Raw genomic sequence first — 25,461 nt, 5'->3', positions numbered from 1 at the left:
TTCATTAATACTGTGTAAAGAAATTTGCTGCAAAATCTGCCAGGATAATGTGCACCAATAGGACATGATACTTTATTGAAACTAGGCTAAATACTAGATAACTGATGGCTAATTTGATTTGCTTCATTTTTTCCAATGTTTTTTTAGGCGCTAGGCGGTTTCTAGGCGGTGACCCATCGCCTAGCGCCTAGGCGCGCCTAGGCAGGCCTAGGCGTTTTCTAGGCGTTTTGACATTTTTTGTACCTCAGCATATATAGCTAAATAAATTATATAAATATAGTAGCCGAGTGAATTTTATAAAAAGAGAGAAGGTCCAATAGACATACCTTGGTTGATAGAAAAGCGATGTTCATGCTTAGTTCATAGTTGATACTGAGAAATGGTATATCATGCTGCATTGAAATTGCTTGAATGGTCAGCACGGGAGAATATACTTATATACATAGACAAAAAAATGGGGAAAAGATAAATACAGATAATTTTTATGTGAAACAATTCAGTTAGATTTCAGACTTCGAAGTGCTTACTGTTATTTCACCACGCGCCCAGTAGTAAGAAGCAACTGATCCCGCAACCACAGTTGAAGAGCATGCGAGAATGAATTGAGTCGCCCAGTAGCAGCCAAATAAGTGGAATAGAATGGCAATGCTGATATGAGGGGTGTAATGGATGTTGTACCCACAACAGTTGTCACAATTTACTTTGCCCAGCTTCAGATCATACGAACAACAATCAGTATTGCAATCGTTTCGGACAACTTGACCAGAGCTGAAGAGATGGAGTGTAGCAGAAAACCAGAACATATAAAAGATGGAAAGGATCAGGAATGGCAAAAGTGGAAAAGCTATCAGTGCCTGAACTTCACCAATGACCTTTGCAGCAACCTGAAACCATGTGTAATGGTTATTGGTTAGTGTTTAGGAGCTATCAGCTATCACATTCGAAACAGTTGTCTATGATGTATCCAACTATTTGCTTACCTTTAAGACAGGTGTTGCTATCAGTATACGGCGGACAATAGCTATTGAGGACAGGAAAGCAATGATCATTACTGCTGTCATTAGGATTGTAACAGTATGAAGGTGGCTTATTTCCTGGTAAGAAGATGGGACCATCAGATTTCAAGCAGAAGCAGCTATGTCTTGCAACAGATTGATTCAGTTGGAAGTACTTACCCGCCCACTTATGTGAACATATGGATCACTTTCACCAATGACAACAGTTAAGGGATCATTGCCTATCCAGCCAGCTGAATGTTTGATGCAGCAGTTACAAGAAGTGAGCCATGGATTAGATATATGTACAATCCATAGCTTGAATCTTTCTTTGTGAATATACCCTGTAACTAGGAATTGGAATAGTGAATCATATCTTTGATGTAAAAGAACATCGTTACAGATATAACAAGGGCATTGAAGAGGACTACTGTGATCCAATGTCTGCAATATATCTCTGCAGTAGAAGATAAACCAACTGAAGTATGTAACATGCTATATACAAGTGGAGAACAGACCAATGTGATGTCCTGCAGGCTGCAGCAATACAAGTGGAGAACAGACCATATCAGTAGTTAAATATAAATGGACAGCAGACCATATGAAATAGGAAAGAGCAGGTTAGGTACTTATCTCAATGATCTTAGCCCTTTCCTATCCATCGGACATTATCAGCAGCAAATGATAACCATTTGAAACCACATAACAGCAAAGAAAATTAAATGGTACAGAACAACACATAATTCAGTTCTTAAAATACAGAACACAGGCACACAGACTGCACTACTGCAGGAGTTCCAAGTTCATAAGTTAAAGATACAATTAAAAGATAAACATGACATGATAAAGCCCCACTGCCATATCTTCTTCAATAGGGTTCCATATATTCATCCTCATCTTCATCAAACTCTTCTTCTTCGGAGTCAAATTCTTCTCCTTCATAAAGCTGCCTCACTCTTGCACTTCTACGCAGCTCAAGTTGTTGGTCTGCTCCTACTGCTTCTCCAATAACAGACCAAGTTATCCCTGTACCTTCCATCTCCTCATCTTCCTCATCTCTATAGACAACTATTGCACAATCATCTCCATCCTCATACTGTCAAGGGCGTACTGATCCCGGGTAGCAGGCCCTCGACTACGGAGCTCGTAGCCTCCGGCCAAGTCTTCCAGGGCGGAGGTTATACCCCTCACAGCCGCCTGGGCTTAAGCACGATAGAGAGAGAGAGAGGAAGGAGATAGGTAATTGATCTTGCTTAATTTCCAATAGTCCGAGTACAATGCATATAAGGGCCAACCGGCCAACTAATTTTGGAAACAAACCCCCCTAATTTTGTGGCCTGATCTCCTCCTAGCCACTAGGATTGGCCCTGCCATCTGTGTTTGCAATAGACGCGGCAACTGCGTCGCGCGCGCGCCCCTCGCTCTCCGCGGCCCGCTCGGCTGCCCTGCGGACGTCGCGCGCCCGGCGGCGTCGCGCATACGCTGTGCCCCACATGATATCTCTCCCCTCCTCGTGAAGCAGCTCGTCCTCGAGCTGGAAGAGTGGGAACCGCTCTCGGAAGGTATCGAGGTCCTCCCAAGTTGCAGACTCCGGTGGTTCGCCATGCCAATGGACAAGCAACTGGCGTACTCCGCGCGCCAGGCGGGCACGCTCCACCCGAGCAGGCTCCGGGGTCACCGCTCCATGGTGGATGGGCGGCAAGGCTGGTGTAGTCGACGGAGGCGTGCCGACGAACTTCTTCAAGACGCTGACATGAAAAACGTCGTGGATGCGCGCCTGCGGAGGGAGAGCCAGGCAAACCGCGACGTCGTTGATCAACTCCTCAACGCGAAACGGCCCGACGTAGCGTGGCTTTAGCTTGCCCGTGGTCGCTTGCGGCAGGGAAGACATGGTGCGCTGACGAAGTCGAAGCAGCGCCCACTCGCCCACTTGGTAGGACACTTGGCGATGGCGACGGTCGTAGTGGCGCTTATGCACCTGTTGCGCCTGCTCCAGGCGGTAGTGGACGTCGGCGAGGAAGGCGGTGCGCTCCTCCAAGTCGTGCGCTAGAGCAGCCACCCGAGTTTCCCCAGGCTCGTATGAGCGGAGGGTGGGCGGGTCACGGCCGTAGACCACGCGAAACGGCGTCTCCCGGAGTGAAGTCTGGTAGGCCGTGTTGTACACGTACTCAGCCCAGGGAAGCCACCGCAGCCACTGTCGAGGTCGATCACCTGTGAAACACCTGAGGTACATGACGATGACGCGGTTAGCGGACTCCGTCTGGCCGTCCGACTGGGGGTGGAAGGCGGACGACATGTGCAGCTTGGTGCCCATAAGCCGCATCAACTCGCGCCAAAACAGCGATGTGAACACCGGGTCGCGGTCGGAGACGATGGACTGCGGCATGCCGTGCAGGCGCACAATGTCGGTGAAGAACGCCTGGGCCACGGTCTCGGCGGTGTACGGGTGCGCCAGGGGGATGAAGTGGCAGTATTTGCTGAAGCGGTCGACGACGGAGAGGATCACCGATTTACCTGTTTACCCGTGGCAAAGCTTCCACGAAATCGAGGCCAATGTCGGCCCAGACCGCGGTGGGAACTGGCAGCGGTAAGAGGAGGCCGGCGGGGTGGAGGTGCTCCGTCTTGTACCGCTGGCAAGTGAGGCATTCCCGCACAAAGTCCTGCACAGACCGACGCATATTGGGAAAGTGAAAGTCACGGCGAAGTTGATGCAGCGTGCGCTGGACCCCCTCGTGGCCGTCGTCGTGGATGGCAGCCACGATCTCCTGCAGTAGCGGTGACGACGGCGGTATGTACAGCCGGCCCTCGAAGGTGACGAGGCCATCTGTGATCGCCCATGGCGCAGTCCGGGTGCCGGCGGCGAGCTCGTCGTGCACGGCCACCAGGGCTGGGTCCGTGGTTTGTGCTTGGCGGAGACGACTGATGAAGTCGAACCGGGGCCCAGAGACTGCCATGATCGTGCCCACCGCCGCATCCTCGGTGTCCCGCCGGGATAGAGCGTCAGCCACCGTGTTCGTCGCGCTGGCCTTGTACTCCACTGTGAAGTCGAAGCCCAACAGCTTGCCGACCCAGTGATGTTGCGGAATCGTGGCGAGGCGCTGGTCGAGGATGTACTTGAGGCTGTAGTGGTCCGTCTTGACGCAGAAGCGACGCCCCCAGAGGTACGGTCGCCAGTGGCGGACGGCGAGGACGAGGCCGATCAGCTCCCGCTCGTAAGCGGCCAGCGAGCGATGGCGGGGAGCCACCGGCCGACTGAAGAAAGCGATCGGGTAGGCCCTCCTGGATGAGCACCGCCCCGAAGCCGTACGTGGATGCATCACACTCCACGATGAAGGGCTTGGTGAAGTCCGGAAGCGCCAGCACCGGCGCCTGAGGTCACGGCCCCTTTGAGGGCGAGGAACGCTGCTGCGGCGTCGTCGTTCCAAGAGAATCCTTCCTTCTTTAGGAGCGCGGTGAGGGGAGCAGCGATGGAGCCGAAGTTGTGGACGAACTTCCTGTAGTAGCCTGCGAGGCCCAGGAAGCCGCGCACCGCGCGCGCCGAGCGAGGCTGCGGCCACTCATGGATGGCTTGGACCTTGGCGGGGTCCATGGCCACGCCGGACGCCGAGATGATGTGGCCGAGGTAGCTGACGGAGTCGACGCCTGAACGAGCACTTGGACCTCTTGACAAAGAGGCGGTGTTGGCGTAGGAGGGACAGGACGACGCGGAGATGACGCAGATGGTCGGCCCAGCTCCTGCTGTAAATCAGGATGTCATCGAAGAAGACGAGGACGAACCGACGGAGGTGGGCGCGCATCACGTCGTTCATGAGCGCCTGGAACGTCGCCGGGGCGTTGCACAGCCCGAACGGCATCACCAGGAACTCGTATAGGCCGTCATGGGTGCGGAACGCCGTTTTGTGAGTGTCCCCCGGCCGCATCCGCACCTGATGGTACCCCGACCGCAGGTCGAGCTTGGTGAAGAAGCGCGCCCCGTGGAGCTCATCAAGAAGCTCGTCGACGACGGGAATGGGGAACGCATCTTTGACGGTGAGGGCGTTCAAGGCGTGGTAGTCGACGCAGAAGCGCCAGGAACCATCCGCCTTCTTGACGAGGAGGACCGGTGACGAGAACGCGGAGTCGCTGCGGCGGATGATGCCCTGCTGGAGCATAGCGGAGCATTGGCGCTCCAGCTCGTCCTTGTGCGTCGCCGGGTACCGGTACGGGCGGACGGCCACCGGCCCCGCGTCCGGCTTGAGGGTGATGCTGTGGTCGCGGCCGCGGGGTGGTGGCAGTCCCTTGGGCTCGGTGAAAACGTCCGCGAACGTGGCCAGCAGCTCATCGAGGAGCGGCGCACTGGCCATGGTGGAGTGGAGCTGCGGCGCGGCGGCGATCGGCATGCCGGTCCAGTGTACGATGCGCCCGTTGAGCTGAAGCGCCATGGAGGGGGCGGCGAAGTCCCTAGACCACTGGCCCGAGGGTGGCCAACCACTGAGTACCGAGCACCACATCGAAACCTGCAAGTGGCATGACAAACAGATCGATGTTGAAGGATGTGCCGGCGATGGTGACTGGGGCTGCGCGGATAACCCCAGGGCACGTGACCCGCTCACCGTTGGCCACGACGGCGGTGAACCGAGGTCGGGGCTCCACCCGAAGGCCCGTGCGGTCCGCTGCCCCGGCGGAGATGAAGTTGTGGGTCGAGCCGCTGTTGAGGAGGGCGACGAGTGAGGCGGCACCCACGGCGACGGCGAGCTGCATCGTGCCGCCGCAGGCCACGCCGGCGACCGCGTGCAGGGAGAAGACGGGGGCCTCCAGGTCCCCGGTCTCGGCCACAGCGTCCCCCCCGTCGTCGTCGATCTCCACGCCCTCGAGGAAGAAGAGGCTTGCAGAACCTGTTATGGCCACGAGAATACTTTTCATTACAGTTAAAGCAGAGCCCTTGGCGACGCCGCTCCGCCATCTCCTCCTGGGTGAGACGCCGCTGATTACCCTCGCCACGGCCCTGCTGGGCAGCCGCTGGGGGGGAGGAAGCGCCAACAGGGGCGGCTGCGCTGGTAGCGCGGGCCTTGCCGCTGCCGCGGGGATGAAGCCGCGCTGGGGAGGCCGAGCTGGGGGGGGGGGCGGCGGCCGGTATGCCTCCATCAGCTCCACTTGTCTTGCCAAACTCATGGCCGCCGCGAGGGACTCCGGGTTGTGGATGCGGACGGCATGGCTGAGCGGCGGCAGGAGTCCGCCGGTGAAGAGCTGAACGCGCTGCGCCTCGTCCAGACGGCCCGCTCGAGGCAGGAGGGCCTGGAAGCGGTTGGCGTACTCCTCCACGGTCCCGGTACGCCGGCACTCCGTGAGCTCAAACAACGGTGCGGAGCGCAGGGGAGGACCGAACCGCAGGCTCAGGCGATCTTTGAAATTGGCCCACGACGGTGCGCCTTCGTCCTCCATGAGTTGGTCATACCAGAGTTGCGCGACGTCGTCCAAGTGATACGAGGCCATCCGAACGCGCTCCTCCGCCATAGTACGGTGCTGTCGGAAGTACGCCTCGCATTTGTTGAGGAAGAGCATCGGGTCGGTCGTGCCGTCAAAGCGGGGAAAATCCCACCTCTTGGGCTTGGGCGGAAGATCGATGTCGCGCGGGCCGTCGTGGTGACCGCCCGTGTGGCCGTCCCCTGAGGGCGCCGACTTTGCCTTCAGGGCCGCCATCTCCGCTTGCATGGCGGACATGTCCGTGGTGATGGCCTGCAGCATCTTCATGACATCGGCAAGGGTTGGCTCGGCCATGGCTGGAGGCGGAGACGCGATGGATTGGGGCGACGGTGGTCGGTGGTGGGTTTTGGCGGCGTCGGAGGAAGAGGCGCGGTTGGACGAGGATCGTCTGGGCTCTGATACCAGGTTGTCAAGGGCGTACTGATCCCGGGTAGCAGGCCCTCGACTACGGAGCTCGTAGCCTCCGGCCAAGTCTTCCAGGGCGGAGGTTATACCCCTCACAGCCGCCTGGGCTTAAGCACGATAGAGAGAGAGAGGAAGGAGATAGGTAATTGATCTTGCTTAATTTCCAATAGTCCGAGTACAATGCATATAAGGGCCAACCGGCCAACTAATTTTGGAAACAAACCCCCCTAATTTTGTGGCCTGATCTCCTCCTAGCCACTAGGATTGGCCCTGCCATCTGTGTTTGCGATAGACGCGGCAACTGCGTCGCGCGCGCACCCCTCGCTCTCCGCGGCCCGCTCGGCTGCCCTGCGGACGTCGCGCGCCCGGCGGCGTCGCGCATACGCTGTGCCCCACATGACACATACAGAAAACCTTGAGCTTCGGTTGTCTCACTAGACAAGAGAACATCAGTGGTTTTCTTTGACGCTATCCTTTCTTTCTTATTAAGCAACTTGGAGTTGAATTGAATAAAGACCAATTTGTTGAGTCGGGTTGTAGTAAGCCTATTTCTCTTCTTAGTGTGTATCTACAAATTAAACATGAGAGCATATAACTATTTTCATTCCTGTAAGTTTACTGCTGAAATCTGGACAGTAGATAGGGACTAACCATTTCAAATGTACTCCAATTTCTTTCACAACCAGAAGAGCTTGATGTCAGAGATAGGATCCTTGTTGCCAACTTCTGTAAAGCGGGCGTTTCAGTTCCATACAGCCGCCACCAAGATGCTGAAATAAATGAGCAGAAACTCATTCTTCACCTTCTCAGCCTCACGTTCTTGTAGCAAACTCTTGGTTCTTGCATATTCTTCATCTAGCAAACTCTTCGCAGATCACGCAGAGATGGAGGTTTAAGTCCAGAACCAAACTGTCCAATTGCTTCACACATTTGCTTGAACTCATCATTGTCACAAGCATTGAATGGTATGGCTACATATGATACAAAAAAGTGTAATTAACTAATTAGTGTGTAGTTCAGGCATGTATTCAAATTTGAAATGTAAAACAGAAATGCATAATATTAAATTACCATGTGTATATGCCCATCTTGCAATATATTTATGCACCTCATGTGTTCTTTGTTTCCAAAGTTCCTTGTTCAGCTTCTGTTGCTTCAAAGACTCAGATTTTGTTGCTTTAGGATCAATAGCACGTGTCCACTTATCAATGGGTCCTAATTTGTGAGGCTCTGAACTTCCAACACAAGTCACTTCATCATCCTCAGTTCCAACCCGAGAAACATTCACGTCTTCTCTAAGCTCTAGTTCACGAACAGCCTGCTCCTTCCTCTTCCTTTTTGAATCTTCTAGTGATTTCTTGCACTTGTCTTTAGCCTCCTGTGTGCTCTTCCTGCATTTCTTCGCATTTGTTCCAACATTGGCCACATGTTCCTTCAACCGATGGACCCCTCCTTGGCTCCGATGACCTTCAGAATTTGCACTCCACCTTGTCCTTGTTGTTTGCATCCACTAGAAACCCATACTCCCATCCAACATCATCTGAATTCCTTTTCAGGACATTCACCTCCTCCCGAGATGTAACACCAGTTTCAGTTTGAGGAGCACATTGTTGGACCGACATTCTACATGAAGAGCAGCAGAGGCATGTGAAATTAGTCCTGCAGCACTACTTATAAATTTAGATAAAAAGCCACTGATAAAAAGCCACTGAGTATTTCATTCCCCTTATGAAAACTAATCCAACAGTTTAGAAGATGCTCTAATCCAGCAGTTTAGAAGATAACTTGTACTCCTAAGATTGATAACCATGTCATGGTAGCACACAAGTTCAGCTAATAGCAACCCAGTTAACTAAGAATGACTGGGCTGTGTTGAAGCAATAGCTCAGCTCAGTTGGTAGAGCCTTGAGCGGACGCCCAACAGGGCTGCAACCCAGTTAACTAACTGCGAGCACAGCACAGCCGGGCAGAGGAGAGAGGAGCAGGGGGCGGGCGGACCTCACGTCCTCACCTTACCTTGGGGTTCCCGAGCGGCGGGACCAGGGGTAGCGAGAAGGTCACCACCGGTGGCGGCCCGGCGAGGAGGGGCCGCACGGGAGCTCCAGGGGCGGCGGCGGGCCTGCGGACGGGGCGCACGGGGCGCACGGGTCGGATCCGGCGGACGGGGCGCACGGGGCGGATCCGGCGGACGGCGAGGAGGGGCCGCACGGGAGCTCCAGGGGCGGCGGCGAGCTCGGGTCTTTGACTCTCTCACTCTGTGTGTCTCTCTCTCTAATCCTCTCTACCACCCATGCTCTTTTCTTCCCGCGCGGGCGCTTCCTTTCCCGCGCACCCTGCTTCTCGCGCGCGCGCTCCCGCCTGCTCCTGCCCGCCAAAACGCGCTCGCGCTCCTGCCGCCTAGGCGCCGCCTCCTCCGCCTACTCGCCGCCCAGGCGCCGCGGAGGCGCCGTGGAACTCCGCGGAGGCGCGCCCAGCGCCTAGAGGTGCGCCTCACCCCCTAGGCCCCGCGGGAAGGCTCCGCCTTGCGCCTGGGCGCGCCTAGGCGAGCGCGGAACCTCGCCTTGTTTTTCATTGATTTTTTCTTGGAAATCCAGAATAAAAAGATTGTTTCTAACTTATCTTTTGGAATTACAGATAGGAATTTGGGATGAACGCAAAGTTTTTGGAACCCGTATTGAAAGTTTGAAAGACAGCATTTTTGGTGACAACCCTCCTATATTCGATAACAATGGGAATCAGAATAATTCAAATCCTAGCTCTAAGCCCTTAAATTCCAAAGTTGCAAGGAAGGATTCCAGTACAGTACTAAAAGTAAGTTGCTAGTTATCCTATATTCACTCTCCTTTTCGGGTGAAAACATATTGAATTGGATATGAGAGTATTAACTTGTTGAATTCTTCTGTAGAAACTGACTGTTGGTGGTATGCCTGAAAAGATTGTGACTGCATACCAAGCTGTGCTTGATCAACATTTTGATGAAGACACAGCTTTGAACAAATGTAAGAGTACTGTTAGTGTTCTAGAAAAGATAAAGAAAAATATAGATGATGCTAGTACCAAAGGTAAGGATTTATCTTGCTCACTAGTTATTAACATTGTGGATATCTGCTGTGGAAGAAAGTTTGATACCATTCTTATCTGTTCTGCTTTTTTTTTTGGCCTGCATGGTTTTTCATAAGGCGATCAGCCTGCCTCAACAATGTTTTCTGATCTTCAAGAACAGGAAACTATCCTGAAGCAGTGCATTTCACAACTTGAAAGTGTAGATGTGGCGAGGATATCGCTGATAAATCAATTAAAAGAAGCTCTCATTGAACAGGTCTTATGCACACTTTCATTATCTTCCAAATGTTCCATCTCAGTTACATATGACTCATGCTTTTCGAAATTGTCTTTCCTATTTCTATAACAGGAGTCAAAGTCAGAAATTCTTTGCAGCCAGTTGCAAGTAAGAACTATTCTTTATGCCCTATTGCATGTTGGCTTTTCATCTGTTATTGTTCCTTGCAATCATGTCCGTCCACAGCTATGAAAGTGGGTACTATTAGAGGATATGTGTAGAACTTCAAGTAGAGAGACCTAATCCGTTCATTCCCAACTGAATTCTTGTTTTCATAAATGGCACCTGCACTAGTAAGCCATGAGCATGTGTGTTGTCTGAGCCATCTAGCACCTTTATGGCACAAGTATGCCTCTTGCCAGTTCTGATTCCTACCTGGCCAAACCCATGTTCACTTAAAACTAATTATTAATTCCACTGCTCACTTGAACTATTTATTTATTGATTACAACTTAAGTCTGTTATGTTGAGAAAACCCACCTAGAGTTCTTTCTTAGCACCTTGAGATTAAGCCTGTTATATTGAAAAAGCCCACCTAGACTGCTTCCATAGCAACTTGAGATGTTTGATCACCTTTCAGAGTGGTCTTCACATCCTTCTAGTCTGGCCTTTGCATTTCTCTGTTTTGTGCCTTGGGTGATGCCGACATGCATGTCTTGATTCTAGTCGCTGCTTCTCAATTAGCTCCTTTCTTTTTTTTTTGAAATTTATTTATGGTGTAATAATCTTTTAGCTGTCTTATGGCATTATTGGTAATCCCTTATCTGATTGCCATAACAGGTTGCTCGAGCAGAGGCTGAACATGCCATTCAACTTAGGCAACGATTTGATGGTGCCGTTGTCGCAAATGGCACAGGATCTAGTTCTAGTCTGCTAATGATTACCCCAACAGAACAAACAGCTGCTATGATACAGGGTTCTGAAGTAAGGCTGATGTCTCCCCAGTTACAGTCACTGAATCCAGCAACCTCACTTGCCCCTACAGTCAGTGCAGTGGGAGATGAGCCCAAGAGAACGGCAGCAGCAATGGCAGATAAGCTGGCATCTTTGTCAGCACCTGTGCAGGTTCTGAGCTCCATTTTATCATCTTTTGTTGCTGAACATGGCGCTTCACTATCTTCCATGAATAGTGGATCGCCTTCTGGAGAACTCTCTGGAGGACCGCCGGGCTTCCAGATTGAAAAGAGGCCTAGGCTTGAGAAAACTGCACAGGGCAGTGACATGGGTGCTCCTCCCTTTTCTGTGCGAGTGCCACAGATGCAACAACAGATTGGAGCAGTGCCCACGCAACTACCAGCGCAGATCAACCAAGCACCAGGTCCATTTGCACCACCTCCACCGCCATTTTTGCCACCGCTTCTGCAACAATTTGGTCAAAGTACTGGAGGAATGATGGGAATGGGACCTTTCGGGATGATGGCCGGCTCTATGCCACCTCCGCCTCCAATGTCCAACATTATGCCGGCAGGTTTTCCAGGACCAAGTGGTCCACCACCTCCACCTCTGCTTCCACCGGCTCAGAACCAACCCCAGCAGCAGCAGCAGTCTCCCCAGGCACCACAGCAATCACCCACATCAGCAGGATTCTTCCAGTCATCAGCAGGCATGGGGTTCTTCCCACCAGTGCAGGTGCAGCAGTCTCCGTCTGCCCAACGACAGTGACTCGATGGTGGCATGGCATTCATCGGGCTATAAAGGCAGCACCTTGTGCTAACTTTTGTACATTAAACAATAATCACCTAGTATCGAGCTTATACGTGACTGGCCCTGCAAGAGAGGCAGGACCGTTGTCACGGTTAGAAAAATTGTAGAATAGACATGAGGCTTTTGTGATGACTCCTTGGTTTGGTCTGAGCTGTTTAACACTTCCTGGTTCTGTGTAGTAGTTAGACTTTGTCTTTCCACCCCATTTGCATTGATCCCCTGAGGCAAAAGAAAGTGGCACTGGAATTGTTGCTTAAGAGTTGCCCTCTGACATAACGGTTTTAGGGCTGGGCTGATGCAGCTTTAGAACTTACTGGTCATAGTGTCATAGATATGATGTGAACTGCAAATACTTCTGTTGTTGTTTAAATTTATTTATTTATGTTTATTATTATTATTTTTAGTATAGCTTCCCTTTTGGGTGCAAATTGCTGCTTTCCTTTGACTTGGCAGTTATTAGACAAGGGCCAGTTTGGATCAAGTGCTGTGATTCAGAAATCAATGGATTTGAGTTGTGTGAATAAAACCGAGCGTGCATGGTCTGCTGAGGTAAAAGATTCCTTTGATGTAAGTTATGCATTGTGAAATGGGACAGCAGTATTTGGTCCAATATGAGAAGATTGTGTAGATGAAGCCTTGTCACAGCTGAGGATATGGCAGCAAGCAAGGAACTGGCAGCAGTGGAGTAGGTAGAAATTGACACATCTTTTTTTTTTCTCCCCAAATTCAATCTTCCGGTGGAGTTATCGCACATCATTTATGTGATGTTTTTTATTTAAAAATAATGTTAACACATGTTCAACTTCATGTTCTTGATGCTTCTGCGGTTCTGCAGGTAAACATTCACGGCATTTTTATTATAGTAGCACACATTTATGTATGGGCTCTTGGCAGTGTAAGGGTCATGACTTTTGCCACATTATTATTACATATAAGTATGTGCATAGAACAACACCGACAATAACGATGTCATCCAAATATTTACAAATTACAATCTTTCAACACGAACAACACAACATATTTAAGAGAGTGCGCGGGAACACACAATACCCCATATACAAGCATGTAGCTCATAGGAACGATGGCATGTTAATCTATATATACTTGCATGGCTGCGGTGGGTGCCAATTTTACCTTACCATGACTCATGCGAATATCATCCACCATTCAGAGTTTCAGACATATCATCATTTTCTTCATGAACATCATTATTCTCTTTCTTAAGATCAACCACGATCCTTGTTTTTTGAGAACGTTTCTTGTCATTACCCAGGTCAATATCATGATAACAACCTGTGAATGGGGAGTGAATTTCCAACTCTTTGAGCTCAGGAACCATGCTCACCTCAACTTCAACAATCTCCAGCACTTCCACGTCAATCATCTTGATCTTTTTGAGGCGTGGAAATTTGGATGAAGCAAATACAAGTTTCTTGTCCTTGTACGAGCCAGGGTACAATGCAAGGGTGGCAAGAAATGGCAGCTCAGACAGCTTGCTAATGAATTCCTGAGTCACATATGTTTTCTCCAGAGAAAGCATGATGAGATTAGGGAGACAAAAGGATTCACTACCATCTAGATCAGAAGAATGTACCAGATCCCCACTTAGGAACATAAATTTGACACGTCGGAGGGAAGCGGTGGTGAAGACATTTGAAGGAATAGTTTTACCTTCTAAGATCAGGGTCCTAAGGCTCTCAAGTTTCTCTAGAACACCAGAAAGAGCTTTCACATTGACATGTGAGATATGCCAGATTGACAAGAACTCAAGATGGATCATCTCTCCTAGTGTCCTTTCCAAAGTCAGTTCCTCCGAAACTTCTTCAAGATCTATGGAGTCAAGTGTATGCAGCTGCTTCAAGTTGCCAATTTGCTTGGGCAGTCTGAGGACAAAACCAAGGACATGTCTCAGGGTCTTAATCATCCAAAAGGACCTTGGGAGCTCTCGGACATTAGTTTCCCTCACATCCAATGTTTGGAGGCTAGTGAGTCTTCCGATGGACCGTGGGATATGTTTCAGTGAACATGATGTGATGCCAAGGTACTGCAAGTGCACAACATTGCCAATTGCACTTGTCAAAGTCTCACCAATCTCAATGCCTTGTAGATTGATGACACAGAGAAACTCAGATCCATGAAACAGTTCCTTTATGTGAGATCTGATGTCTTTCTTCATCTTAGATATTGCCCTTCGTTGAGATAAATGAAACATATATGCCCGACTTCCTTTGGACCTATGCCCCTGATCACCTTTATTAGGCTCTTGCTCATACTGAGAGAAGATGGATCGTAGCTTTGGCAATGGATGGGCTAGGACAACATATTTGTCAGTGTAGTTCTGCAGAGAGAGAGGCGGCGAGCACTAGTTAATGTAGGGATATCATCATGGCTATGGACCTCCACGAAGCTTGCTTCATGTGCTTCTATCTGCAAAAAGTCATGGACTTTGTTTTGGATTGTGACCGACATACTCCCGAAACTGGAATCATCATCCATTTTCACTCGGTTGACAAGATTCCGATTAATCAACTCAGATAGGTAGATATAGCCAATCTTCTCCATTGTCTTCCCGCCCTTTGAACTTAGAAATCCCTCTGCAACCCACATAAATACCAAGCTGCGTGCCTCAATTGTAGTGTTGGTTGGCAAAGCAGCAAAGTAGAGGAAGCAACATTGTAGCTCATGTGGAAGATCATCAAAGCAAACTGACAGCATGCTTTCAAGATTCACTGATGGCTTGGACTTAAGGTAGTGAAAAACCTTCACCCAGTCACTTGGGAACACCTTGGTTTGCACAAGACCTGATAAAAGAACAACCGCCAAAGGTAACCCTTGGGTGATTTTGAAAATACTCTTTTGGTACTTCTTAAGGTCTTTATCTTGCAGTTCCTTAGGTAGCCTCTGACGAAACAATGACATAGTAGCATCTTCTATAAGTTTTTTTAACTGAATGGTGATATGATGGTAGCTTCTAGGTGACTCTTCTGGTTTGCCTTGTGTGATATGCACTACTCTACTACCCCTAGTGCCAACTGGGATGCTAGTCAAAAAGTGCTTCCATTCAGTACCACTGACTTCACCATCTATCACGAGCAAGTACTTCTTGTTTTTCAATTTATTTTGCAGCATCTCCTGTGCCATTTCTTTAGGTCAATTTTTGTCGTCTTCTGTCAGTTGTTGAGTAATTTGTTGAAGGATGTTGGGAGCAGTCAAATAAGGTGCAAAACTTTCCATGGCTTGCTCTTCAAACACTTTCTTCTTTTCCATTTTTTTTGTATATGTCTCTCACAAGAGTTGTCTTGCCAATACCACTTTCTCTGGACAGTGATCATGACTGGATAGTGTTCTTTGCCCTCTTGGTGTTCAGTTGGGTTATTAACAAGGGCATCCTCTAATTTGTTGTGCTCCTCCACATATATCACCGCATCTGAATCATGGACATCATCCCTGAGATTCAACCATTGTATAGTGGTTAGTACTAGTATAAGTTTAGTCTGAATAGTAAGTTGACAATAAAACATAGTGCCAAAAATAATCTATCCATTTGCCCATCGATATTTTTTAAGAAAAATGAAAATCATTTTCCACTTCTCAGTCAATATATGCCTCGATCAGCCAAAGTTACTTTGTAAAGAAAAGCGAGAAGGGATACCACTTATAACACTACATGCAATGTACTGAGGCATGCATCTTAAGACTGCCGCCCACACTACCTCTATAAATCGATTTATAGAGGTGGCATGGGTCCTTGGACCCATTGAATGGAAGTTAAGCGCTACCTATGAATAAATGGAGGACTCTCGAATATCCTTTTTTAGTAGTGATGGGCTGCCTTTAAGAACCCATGTGTTGGCGCAAAAGTTGAGCACACATCAATGTATGGATATATCATAACCGAGAACTGGTGGCTCTTTCCGTAGAAACTGAATGCTCCTTTTTTTATGAAACTGGACTGTTCAGTTTTCACTTATAATCGTGAAAACCTGCGAACGATTACCCCGAAGGGACTACGTTGTGGCTACCACACCAAGGGCTAGTCTAGGGTCATAGTGCCACCTAGAACACCTCAAGTCGTCCTGGAGATAACTAGCATATATATGTCTTCATGTTCCAAAATTGAGAATGGGTTTAGTTGCTTAAATTCAAAAGGTTAGTCAAAGAATTTGGTTATCTACTTATTAGCTAAAAAATTATTAATAAAACAAGTTTGATTCATTTTAGTTTATAATCATTTGTATCTATTTTAGTTAATTTTGTATTTCTTTCTATTAAAATAAAAGAGCTCTCTTGTTTCATAGTTGATTGGTTGAGTTCCAAATAAAACATATGTTTATAGGAAATTCTCGAATATTGCTTACTTCATATAAAAGGAAATCCTAATGACTAGAATTCTCTAAGTTTTAGAATGTCTTGTTTAAGAGACTAAGTATTTTTTAATGGGAATTCAATTATGGAATAGCCTTCTAAACTTAATTAAATATTTGTTCTCTATAGGCCCCTCTTAGTCTTCTTTTCCAATCTTGGATTAATTAGGAATGAAGAAGGAGATATTCACGACTACTAGCAGCTTCATTATGCGCCAACTCATGATATTCATATCGATGTATTATGCACCTCTGCATCTATTTTTTCTTAGCTAAATAGGTGGAAGATCCATCCAATGTAGTTATATCATGGACTCAAAAAATAGATCTGAATGTGACTGAAATGCACGATCTTCACATGTATCACTTTTCATGATACCTTAACCTAAAAGGTGGAATAGCGATTTTGAACCATTTCCTATAAGAGAATGACTTCCATTAATTTGAGAAATGGATTTTATATCAATAGGAAGCATACCTTATCCGACTAGGAAAGAAAATCGACCATATAACCCTACCCCAAAACTATATAAGGCACGTAGGGTCCCTAGGTTAGGACTGAGCCAATAGAGGCCACAAAACATCCACATCTACATACGAAAACAAGCAATATAAACCACCAAACACAAGACATAGGGTATTACCATTATGATGATCCGAACCTATCTAAATTTGTGTATTTTGTGTTACTATCTAGCTCTAGATCCAAAGCATATATAACCCACCTAATAATTATTGGGCATACCCTCATGTTCATTATTACTAGTAAGTGCCAACTGTCATGGTAGAAAAAAAACAAGGTACATGTAGGTAGTTTCGCTATTAGTCATGTTATACAAAAGATATCCTTAGACAAGGAAACATTCCTAAATATTCTAAAATGTATGATCCAAACTATTTCACTTTGGACTCCGTGTATAACATATATCCCCTTAACCCAACTATAAAAGCATTAGGTGGGGTGCATTACAGGGAGGTCAAAGTTAGATTGCGAAAAAGACTAGAAGCTAGCCGACAAGACACCATATCATATCCAAATCAAGAACCTTCTGACTACACATTTAGGACTTTACATGAGCTCATATGATTAGATCTAAAACATACATGTTGCAATAATCTTCTTTTGATACAATGAAGAAAATACTAGATGTAGGGATATTAACACTTGGGAATCCTAAATCTATATAACTTATTGCGTTTTAATGTTCGCTACACTATTTTGGTGATAAGAACTCCCTACTTAATAAAAACAATTTGCATTGTAAACTTTTTAATCATTGACACTTTCTAAGACTAGCTTGAAATCTTATATTTGAAACCAAATAATCATATTTTTTAATTCTTGAAGTTTCAACATCAAAATGAACTAAAACAATCAGTCTAACATTTCTAAAACTTGAATCATGTTAGAGGTCTTAAAACTGAAAGCCCTAGTTTGGTTTTGGCTGATTGATGAAACCTAAGTACTAACCTTTGTCATGAGTGTCATGTGAGCAAGGTTGATACATACCAAGTGATGGAGCATGGTGATGAAGTCCATGGAGATGGAGATGGACATGTGTTGAAGATGATCAAGCTCCAACTTGAAAAGAAGAAAGAGAAAAACAAAACCAAAGTTGATCAAGGCAAAGGTATCAAATATGTTTTGTTTTGGCACTCAAGACACCATAGAGGGTGTGAGTGTATTTAGGATCGATAGCCGTACTATAAAGAGAGGAAATCTTTGGCTAAATAGTTTATCGAGTGCAACTAGATGACATGATTCATGCATATGCATTTAGGAACCTAGTGTGCTAACCTTGACCCTTGTAAAATGCCTTGAAAAATGTTAACACACGTGCACACAAGTTCTATACTTTGTGGTTAGCAAGTTGGAAGCAAGGGTGAAGCGGTTGTGGACTTAGAAAAAAAAGAGAGGAGAAGGTCTATGACTGGACGCTGGTCGCAGGGTGACCGGACTCACCCTGGGCGTGTTCGGCCATTTATACACGCAGCGCGCTGTCTGGCCAAGACTGAGCAGAAGAAGAGAGAGGATCGAAAGCCAGGGCGCATAAGGTCGCCTCTGACTTGACACGTCCGATCATTAAAAACTGCCTCTGGACCCTTACTGAAAATGACCGGACGCCGTGTGTACATGCGTCAGGTCGCATCAGCGGTGCGTCCGGTCATCTTTTGACTACGCGAGCGATTGGGAGATGACCATTGAGATCGAGCGGCTCTGGTTCAAACGGGGATAGGTGGACGACCGTAGGAGACCGGACGCTGGGGCGCGTCCTATCAGCCCGAGAGTGCCCAACGGCTCTTTGAGTCTTAGGACTCTATAAATAGAAAGGTACCGGCTCAGGGCTCACTCTCTTGGCACTTTGACATACTTGACATCCTTGTGAGCCTAAGCAAATACCTCCCACTCATCTCCATCATTGATTTATCATCATAGTGAGATTGGGAGTGATTCCTAGTGCATTTACTTGAGTGATTGCATCTAGTGGCACTTAGGGATCGTTGTGGCTGCGGATTTCTTGTTTCTCTTGGTGGTTGCTGCCACCTAGATGGCTTGGAGCAGTGGAGGAGCTTTGTCACGTGTTGGTGATTGTTCGTGGCCGGCTCCGGTGATTGTGAGGGGTCTTCCACCTTCCCTAACGAAGAGCTGCAAGGTAGCTCTAGTAAATTGCTCGTGTCATTGAGTTATCTTACTTGTGGGTAGGTTCTTGCAGCGCCTCTTATGGTGGGCTAGGTGTGTGATACCTATTAGCCGCCGAACCACCAAGTGTTGGTCGACACAACGGGGACTAGCGTGCCGGCAAGCACGTGAACCTTGGGAGAAAAATTGGTTGTCTCTTCCTCTTTGGTATTCTCTCGGTGATTGAATTAGTATTCATCTTGTGATTGGTTCATTCCTCAATGCGATGATATAATCACCATACTCACTCTTTTACATTCCTTGCAAATTAGTTGTCAAGCTCTTTAGTGTAATTAGTTTTGAGAGCTTGTCTTGCTTGCTAGTTTAGTATCACCTAGTGGAGCTCTTTAGTGTAGACTTGTTGAGAGCTCGACATAGCCATTGTTTGTGCCTAGTGATCATAACAACTAGAATTGTTGAATAGATGGCTTGCAACCCTCGTAGAGCTAGAGCAAAATTGCATTTCACCATTTAGTGTAATGATATCTTACTCTAGTGTATTTGTAGAAATTTTTATAGGCTATTCACCCCCCTCTAGCCATTTAGGACCTTTCAAAAACTCTTATTAATATGTTCTAAAAGTATAGTTAAGTCTTTCCTTTATAAGAAAACTGTTGCTGCACCAAATAACAATTATTTCCTCTTGCAGTTACAATGGTGACATTGCTTGTTACCCTCCTCGCCACACGGCATACCACAATCGCATACTCACGGATGCTACTATCACATGCCTACAAATAAACTCCTAAAACCATTCAATTTCATCCATAGTGGTTAAGTCACACCCTCACAACTCAACCACCACACAAGAATTAGGTTGTTACCACCTAAGGGCAAGTATATTGGTGATTAGTACACGTAAGCAGTCTTATATATATGTTGTCTCATCCAATGCTAGAGCTGAGCATTCGGTTTGGTCCGGTTTCGGTTCGGTTTTTCTCGGCTTTTTGAAGAAATTCGGTTCTTAGAAAATGGGAATCGGTTGGTTCTAAAAAAATTCTCGAAACCGATAATTTTAGTTTTTGGTTATTTTGGTTTGGTTCCGGTTCTAACCGAACTAACCATACTTTTTCAGGAGAGGTTAAGATAACAATAAATACACATGTCCTAAAGCAAATTTATGCAACACTATATCCATTTTAGATAATAATAATTTAAAATGGAACAATAGCAATATAATAACATCAATATATAGCAGTTCAAATATGAAACATCACACATAAACCAAACATAGTCTTATAAAATGCAAGTAAATGAAGTATAATTTATGTAATTCGGTTCTTTCGGTAAATTGGTTATCCGAGAGTAGGAACCGATTTTTTTTGGTTTTTTAGGTTCCTCAATATCAGGAACTGAATTTTTCGGTTTCGGTTCTTTCGGTTTCGGATTCGGTTCTTTTGGTTCGGTTTTTCGGTTTCGATTAATTATGCTCACGCCTATCCAATGCCACATGGGTTTTTGATGATGTGGATGAGAGACGTGGGAGTGGGGGTGAGGGAAAGAGGCTATTGTTTGGAATTAACACAAGACAACCTAAAAGACTACACATTATATGAGTTGCCTGTCAAGTCATCTCAAGACTATGTGGCACAACATCACACTGACTATAAGATGATACCAATGTACTTAAGACAATATATTGGAGACATAACCCACCTGAAGAGTAAGATCCTCCATTTGTACTCACTGGGGCAGCTATATGTGTATCCTTAGATAGGAAGTTAAGCTCAATTTAATCAAATAAAAAGAACAGACCCAGTGCCGGAGGCTCCCACATGAGTGGGGTCTGGAGAAGGGATAAACCGAGACAAGCCTTTCCCCCGCAAAATCTGCGGAAAGGCTGCTTCAAACCCACGACCTGGTAACTCAGTGAGACAGCTCTCACCACTGCACCGGGCCTGCCCTTCTAATCAAATGAGATTTTTTTTATCTATCTATCCCATTGACTAGGACAGCATAATTAATGTGCCCTATCAATCAAGTAAGGCACAAAATTATTCTCGAATGCAAGTGAAAGTGGTATTCATCCATTTCATTCCTCATTTCTTTTTACTAAAAAAGCAAGAGGATAGAAGTTGGAAGGCAAATAATTCATCTCTTTTGGGTTATTTGTAGACAAGAAATCTGGTCTAGTGATCTTGTCACATAATTAGTAATTTCTTACTCCCTACCATAGGAATGACATAAGTGAAATCAGCTATAGAATATAGTTAAGTACAAAAGGTAATTCTGTCTACTTACAACTTTCTATGAGTGTAATTTATAGATGTTGAGGTAGAAGGTTTCCATGTCACATCTGTCTTCTTATTGGAATCCTCTATCTTGTATTTATCTTTGTTTTCAATGATGCCATCAAGCCTCATGTTGATGGCTCTAATTTTTCTAGATAGGCCGCGTCTCATCTGTACTTGAGTTGTGAATGTTTCAAGACATATCATAGTACGTAGGACGAGCCCACCTTGGGTACCCTCAGAATGCGTATATGAGCATATTATAACTTAGAGAAGATTTTTGTGAACCTTTGTGGAGCTGGAGCAAATATAAAAGAAGCACCGTTCATAACAAAAAATGTAGAGATATTATAGGGAAAAAACTAAGGGTATATTATTTCAGATTTGCTCCACATCAATTGTCTGATCTGTTGCAACCATTCGGCCATCAATTTTGTGGATTGTAGGATCATGAACAGACTACTCTATATGATTGTCTAGTGTAATTATTAGATATGCATAGACCTTTCATGTTGTACACATATCTGTAATTTTGTACTCCAAGCCACATTGCTTTATTATATATCTTGGCATAGTATGTATCTAAGTGCATAGAAAAAACTATGTACCTAAAAAAAGTTGAAACATCTTGTATTTATATTTGGAACGGAGGAAATATTTATCGATCTTGATGGAGCCTAACATACTTGCATTATTGGGGTTGGGGAAGTATATATATCACCATCATCCGAAGTCGTAGTCATTGGCAAAACTTGTAGGTACACTTTAATTAATTAAGCTTGTGTGCTATGAATCGACGACTAATTAAAGGTGGGTGGGTACCTGGACAGGTCCACATGGAGATGGTAATGATCGAGGGCGTCCTCGGCGTCGAAGACGGCGTCCCGCGTCTGCAGCGTCCAGACCCTGGTGATTTCGTCGGTGACGGCACGGCGCCTGGTGTCGGCCTCGCGGAGGAAGGCCTGCAGCCACATGAGCTTGTCCCGGAGCCTGTGGATGTCCGCGTTCACCCCCACCAGCGCCCGCGCCTCGCCGACGGCCACCTCCTGCAGCCTCCCAACCAGAGGCCCGATGATCGCCTCCGCCATTCTTCTAAACCTAGCTGCTAGCTCGACAACACGCAGGTACACATTTGTGTTTGTGTCTATCTATGGCCATGTTTAGATTGTAAATAATTTCAACCCGATGAATAGTAGCACTTTCGTCTTATTTGGTAAATATTGTCCAATTGTGGACCAACTAAGCTCAAAAGATTCATCTCGTGATTTCCAACTAAACTGTATAATTAATTATTTTTTTTACCTACATTTAATGCTCCATACAAACGGCTAAAAATTGACGTGATGGAGAAAGAGTAAAAAAACTTGGAATTTAGAGGTAATCTAATCAAGGCCTATCTATCTATATATATGCGCGCGCGCTTGATCTCGCGCTTTGAGTGGCTGCTCAGATAGGGATTGATTTGATTCTCTTTTGGGCTCATATAGGCATTGCTAATCAGAGGTGAAAGAGCGGCTAGGCCATGTTTAGTTCACGCCGGATTCGGCGCCGCCGGAAAAACGATAGTGTTTTGTTTTTATTTAGTAATAATTGTTTAATCGTTGACTAATTAGGTTTAAAACGTTCGTCTCGTAAAGTACAACCAAACTGTACAATTAATTTTTGATTTCGTCAACATTTAGTACTCTATGCATGTACCGCAAGTATGATGTGACGGAGAATCTTCTTTTTACATAGTACCAAATTCTAGAATTTAGAGGCAACTAAGCCCTTGTTTAGTTCGCGAAATTTGGAATTTGATGTTACTGTAGCACATTCGTTTTTATTTGGCAAATAGTGTCCAAACATTGACTAATTAGGCTTAAAACGTTCGTCTCGCAATTTTCCACCAAACTGTGCAATTAGTTTTTCTTTTCGTCTACATTTAATGCTACATACATAGGCCGCAAACATTCGATGTGACAAGTACTGTAGCAATTTTTTGGACTTTAGAGTCCAACTAAACAAGCTTAAACATGGCCCTAGCCGAAGATACCTTTCTTTGCTTGTTTTCGATGCGCGTGCACAGCAGGGCTCCTACACGCAGCGTAACCAAGGATGCATCTAGCTAGCTAGCTAGGTAGCTAGAATCACCTTTTGGAATCGCTTGAGTGGGTTGTGCTGTACGTATATATTGAATATATTGGGTTGAAAATAATATTAGAAAACTGTATGGGCCAAAACATTATGGCGTGGGCCTAGTTCAAATTGTGGCATGGGCTGACCTGATCTGAGAGAAAAAGTGGGCCAAAAAATCTAATACAATAACGGACCACATAAAGAAACAACTCAAATATATTTGTGGCCCATTTCAAGCCTGCTTGTCATATTGGGGTTTAATAGGCCACATTTCAGTTTTGTGATGTTTTCATGATCTGCCAACTCAGCACCATGTTAGCATCCGATCATACGTGGCACTTGGACACATGGCAAGGTCTAAGTATTCTCGATGTAGAAACCAAGGTCATAAATTTTTCTGATGTGAAAACCAATGTTATAAATTAGTGACATGAAAAATAGAAAAAGTCAAAAAATGTTATCCGCAACACGCATTTGTTGACGTGACTGTTCATGTCAAACAGATGTCATAAATAGTGAGCTATGAGATCAGTAGTCTATACTATGAGAAATATACAATGTCAAAAAGTAGAATATCTTTTGTAATGTCTGCCGTCGTTGTACCCAGGAGACCTCGCGTTCTCGCGGTACATGAAGCCGACCTTGAGGCAGGGCAGCCAGTTGGAGCGCAGCAGGTAGTCGATCTGCTTCAGCAGCTCGTCCGTCGACAATGGCGGCAGGTACGTCTCGAACTTCTTGATGCCCTCGATCGGCCACACGTGTCCTTGCATTGTTGTGTTGCATGACAGCATGAGCAACGGATAGTACTGACATTAACAAATATATAAAGAGCGAGCGAGGTTACCTGCATGCACCTGATCCTTTCGCCGTTGCTGACGTTGCCGAAGCCGTTGGTGGAGCGGCGGGCGACGGGGAGTCCGGCGGTGGACTTGAGCCCCTGGAGGGGAGCCGCGACGGCGGTGGCCGACGACGCCATGTGGCCATCACGGAGGGAGCCATGTGTACTGTACTGCCTCCTTCTAGGTTGTGACGACTCTTGTGAGTTTGTGTGAGGCCGGCCTTCTGCGCCATGGCCGGCGGCAGTGGCCGGGTTCAAATAACCAGCCACGCGGCTAAGGCAGGGGAAGGATGCATGGGCTCCGTTGATGCCGGGATGAGGAAGGAATGGCTGCTGTTTGCCGATTCCAAAACAAACAGGCTGATGCGGTGGCAGGCTAGTAGCCATTGGGGAGTGGCGACAATATATAATCTCTGTGGATTTTGCTTTCTTGTCTTCTTCCTTCAGCACAGTTTCCTCTTAACAGCTAGTAGCAGCAATGCATAACTAGCAGGTGTCACGAATACTAGCTAGAGGACATCTCTTTTAGAACATAGGTTAGTTAGCGACCCCAAGTGTATATAAAAAAGAAAATTCACAGGGATTATTGCTTGCATTGTCACCACTGCCCCAATAGAGAGCCCTAGGATGATCCTGCCGTTCTGAGCTGTTACACATTATGTTAGCTTTTTTTTAAGGTTCCGGGTTCAATTCCTCGCATCTCTATATAACTTCTTTTTTGTTTAATACATGTTATCTATGTAAATAAAAATTGGGGATGTAGCTCAACTGGTAGAGCATTATGGAAAGCTTTCAAAAGATTTCGGGGTTCAATTCCTTGCATCTCCATTTGACATTTTTTTTCAATACACTCTCAACTCCTTTTATTTGATTATGCTGATTTTTTCTATTTAATCACCGCCTAAGACTTTTTTCATATTGACTAATTACCCATTGTATTACGAGTGTACTCCCACGGTTCCAGAAAGAAAAACGTTATGGGATGCGTGCAAGTCAAGTTTCTTAACTTTGACCGGAGTCGTAGAAAATACATGTAATATTTATATCTTCAAATAAGTTTATTATAAAAGTAATATTCAATGATCTATCTAATGATATTAATTATGTATTATAAATATTAATAATTTTTATATATAATTGGTCAAAACTAAAAAAGTTTACTTCTCAAAAAATGAGAATGTCTTCTATTTCGGTAATGCTACGTGTCTTATGTCCGACATGAGCAAATCGTCGGACGCTCTCGCAAACCCACCGCCTCGTTGCGCTTTTACCCTGCCGCTCGCTCTGCCTGCGAGTTTATTTAAAAAAATCACCCATCATTGT

The 25,461-nt window shown here is 46.1% G+C and overlaps 3 protein-coding genes, 1 long non-coding RNA gene and 1 pseudogene across 4 annotated transcripts; 1 reads left to right on the top strand and 4 right to left on the bottom strand.

Annotated features, from left to right (window-relative positions):
- Window positions 1-326: 326 nt before the first annotated feature.
- Window positions 327-2,034, bottom strand: LOC136534606 (choline transporter protein 1-like; the record flags this gene model as incomplete). Its single annotated transcript, XM_066527014.1, has 5 exons — window positions 1,904-2,034; window positions 1,176-1,452; window positions 981-1,094; window positions 528-884; window positions 327-392 (listed from the first exon to the last, which is right to left on the bottom strand). Coding segments are annotated over exons 1-5 (945 nt in total), but the record flags the coding sequence as incomplete, so codon positions are not given.
- On the top strand, window positions 1,416-12,633 carry LOC136534603 (uncharacterized). Its single transcript, XM_066527011.1, has 6 exons — window positions 1,416-1,620; window positions 9,498-9,674; window positions 9,769-9,925; window positions 10,043-10,182; window positions 10,276-10,311; window positions 10,984-12,633. Exons 3-6 carry the CDS (start codon window positions 9,787-9,789, stop codon window positions 11,863-11,865), a joined length of 1,197 nt encoding a protein of 398 aa, XP_066383108.1. The 5' UTR covers window positions 1,416-1,620; window positions 9,498-9,674; window positions 9,769-9,786; the 3' UTR covers window positions 11,866-12,633.
- LOC136534608 (uncharacterized) lies at window positions 6,188-9,428 on the bottom strand. The gene is made up of 3 exons (XR_010778761.1): window positions 7,935-9,428; window positions 7,515-7,834; window positions 6,188-7,431 (listed from the first exon to the last, which is right to left on the bottom strand). It is a non-coding gene; the product is annotated as an uncharacterized lncRNA (long non-coding RNA).
- A 314-nt stretch (window positions 12,634-12,947) lies between the features above and the next one.
- On the bottom strand, window positions 12,948-22,316 carry LOC136534607 (putative disease resistance RPP13-like protein 2; annotated as a pseudogene).
- Window positions 22,317-23,860: 1,544 nt separating this feature from the next.
- LOC136534605 (ribulose bisphosphate carboxylase small subunit, chloroplastic 2-like) lies at window positions 23,861-24,276 on the bottom strand. Its single transcript, XM_066527013.1, has 2 exons — window positions 24,145-24,276; window positions 23,861-24,106 (listed from the first exon to the last, which is right to left on the bottom strand). The coding sequence occupies exons 1-2, from the start codon at window positions 24,274-24,276 to the stop codon at window positions 23,861-23,863; spliced, it is 378 nt and encodes a 125-aa protein (XP_066383110.1).
- Between the last annotated feature and the right edge of the window lie 1,185 nt (window positions 24,277-25,461).

Source organism: Miscanthus floridulus, unplaced genomic scaffold (genome assembly GCF_019320115.1).
Source record: "Miscanthus floridulus cultivar M001 unplaced genomic scaffold, ASM1932011v1 os_2095_1_2, whole genome shotgun sequence".
NCBI classification, from domain to species: Eukaryota; Viridiplantae; Streptophyta; class Magnoliopsida; order Poales; family Poaceae; genus Miscanthus; species Miscanthus floridulus.
This window is presented reverse-complemented; position numbering and strand designations above follow the sequence as displayed.

What these genes read in the sequence shown, in the direction of transcription:
- LOC136534603 (XM_066527011.1), top strand. Translation starts at nt 9,787, where the DNA reads ATGCCTGAAAAGATTGTGACTGCATACCAAGCTGTGCTTGATCAACAT. An exon ending in AAGAAGCTCTCATTGAACAG is followed by an intron (nt 10,183 to 10,275) that starts GTCTTATGCACA and finishes TTTCTATAACAG; the next exon opens with GAGTCAAAGTCAGAAATTCT. An exon ending in TTCTTTGCAGCCAGTTGCAA is followed by an intron (nt 10,312 to 10,983) that starts GTAAGAACTATT and finishes TTGCCATAACAG; the next exon opens with GTTGCTCGAGCAGAGGCTGA.
- LOC136534605 (XM_066527013.1), bottom strand. Translation starts at nt 24,276, where the DNA reads ATGGCGTCGTCGGCCACCGCCGTCGCGGCTCCCCTCCAGGGGCTCAAG. An exon ending in AAAGGATCAGGTGCATGCAG is followed by an intron (nt 24,107 to 24,144) that starts GTAACCTCGCTC and finishes TGTTAATGTCAG; the next exon opens with TACTATCCGTTGCTCATGCT.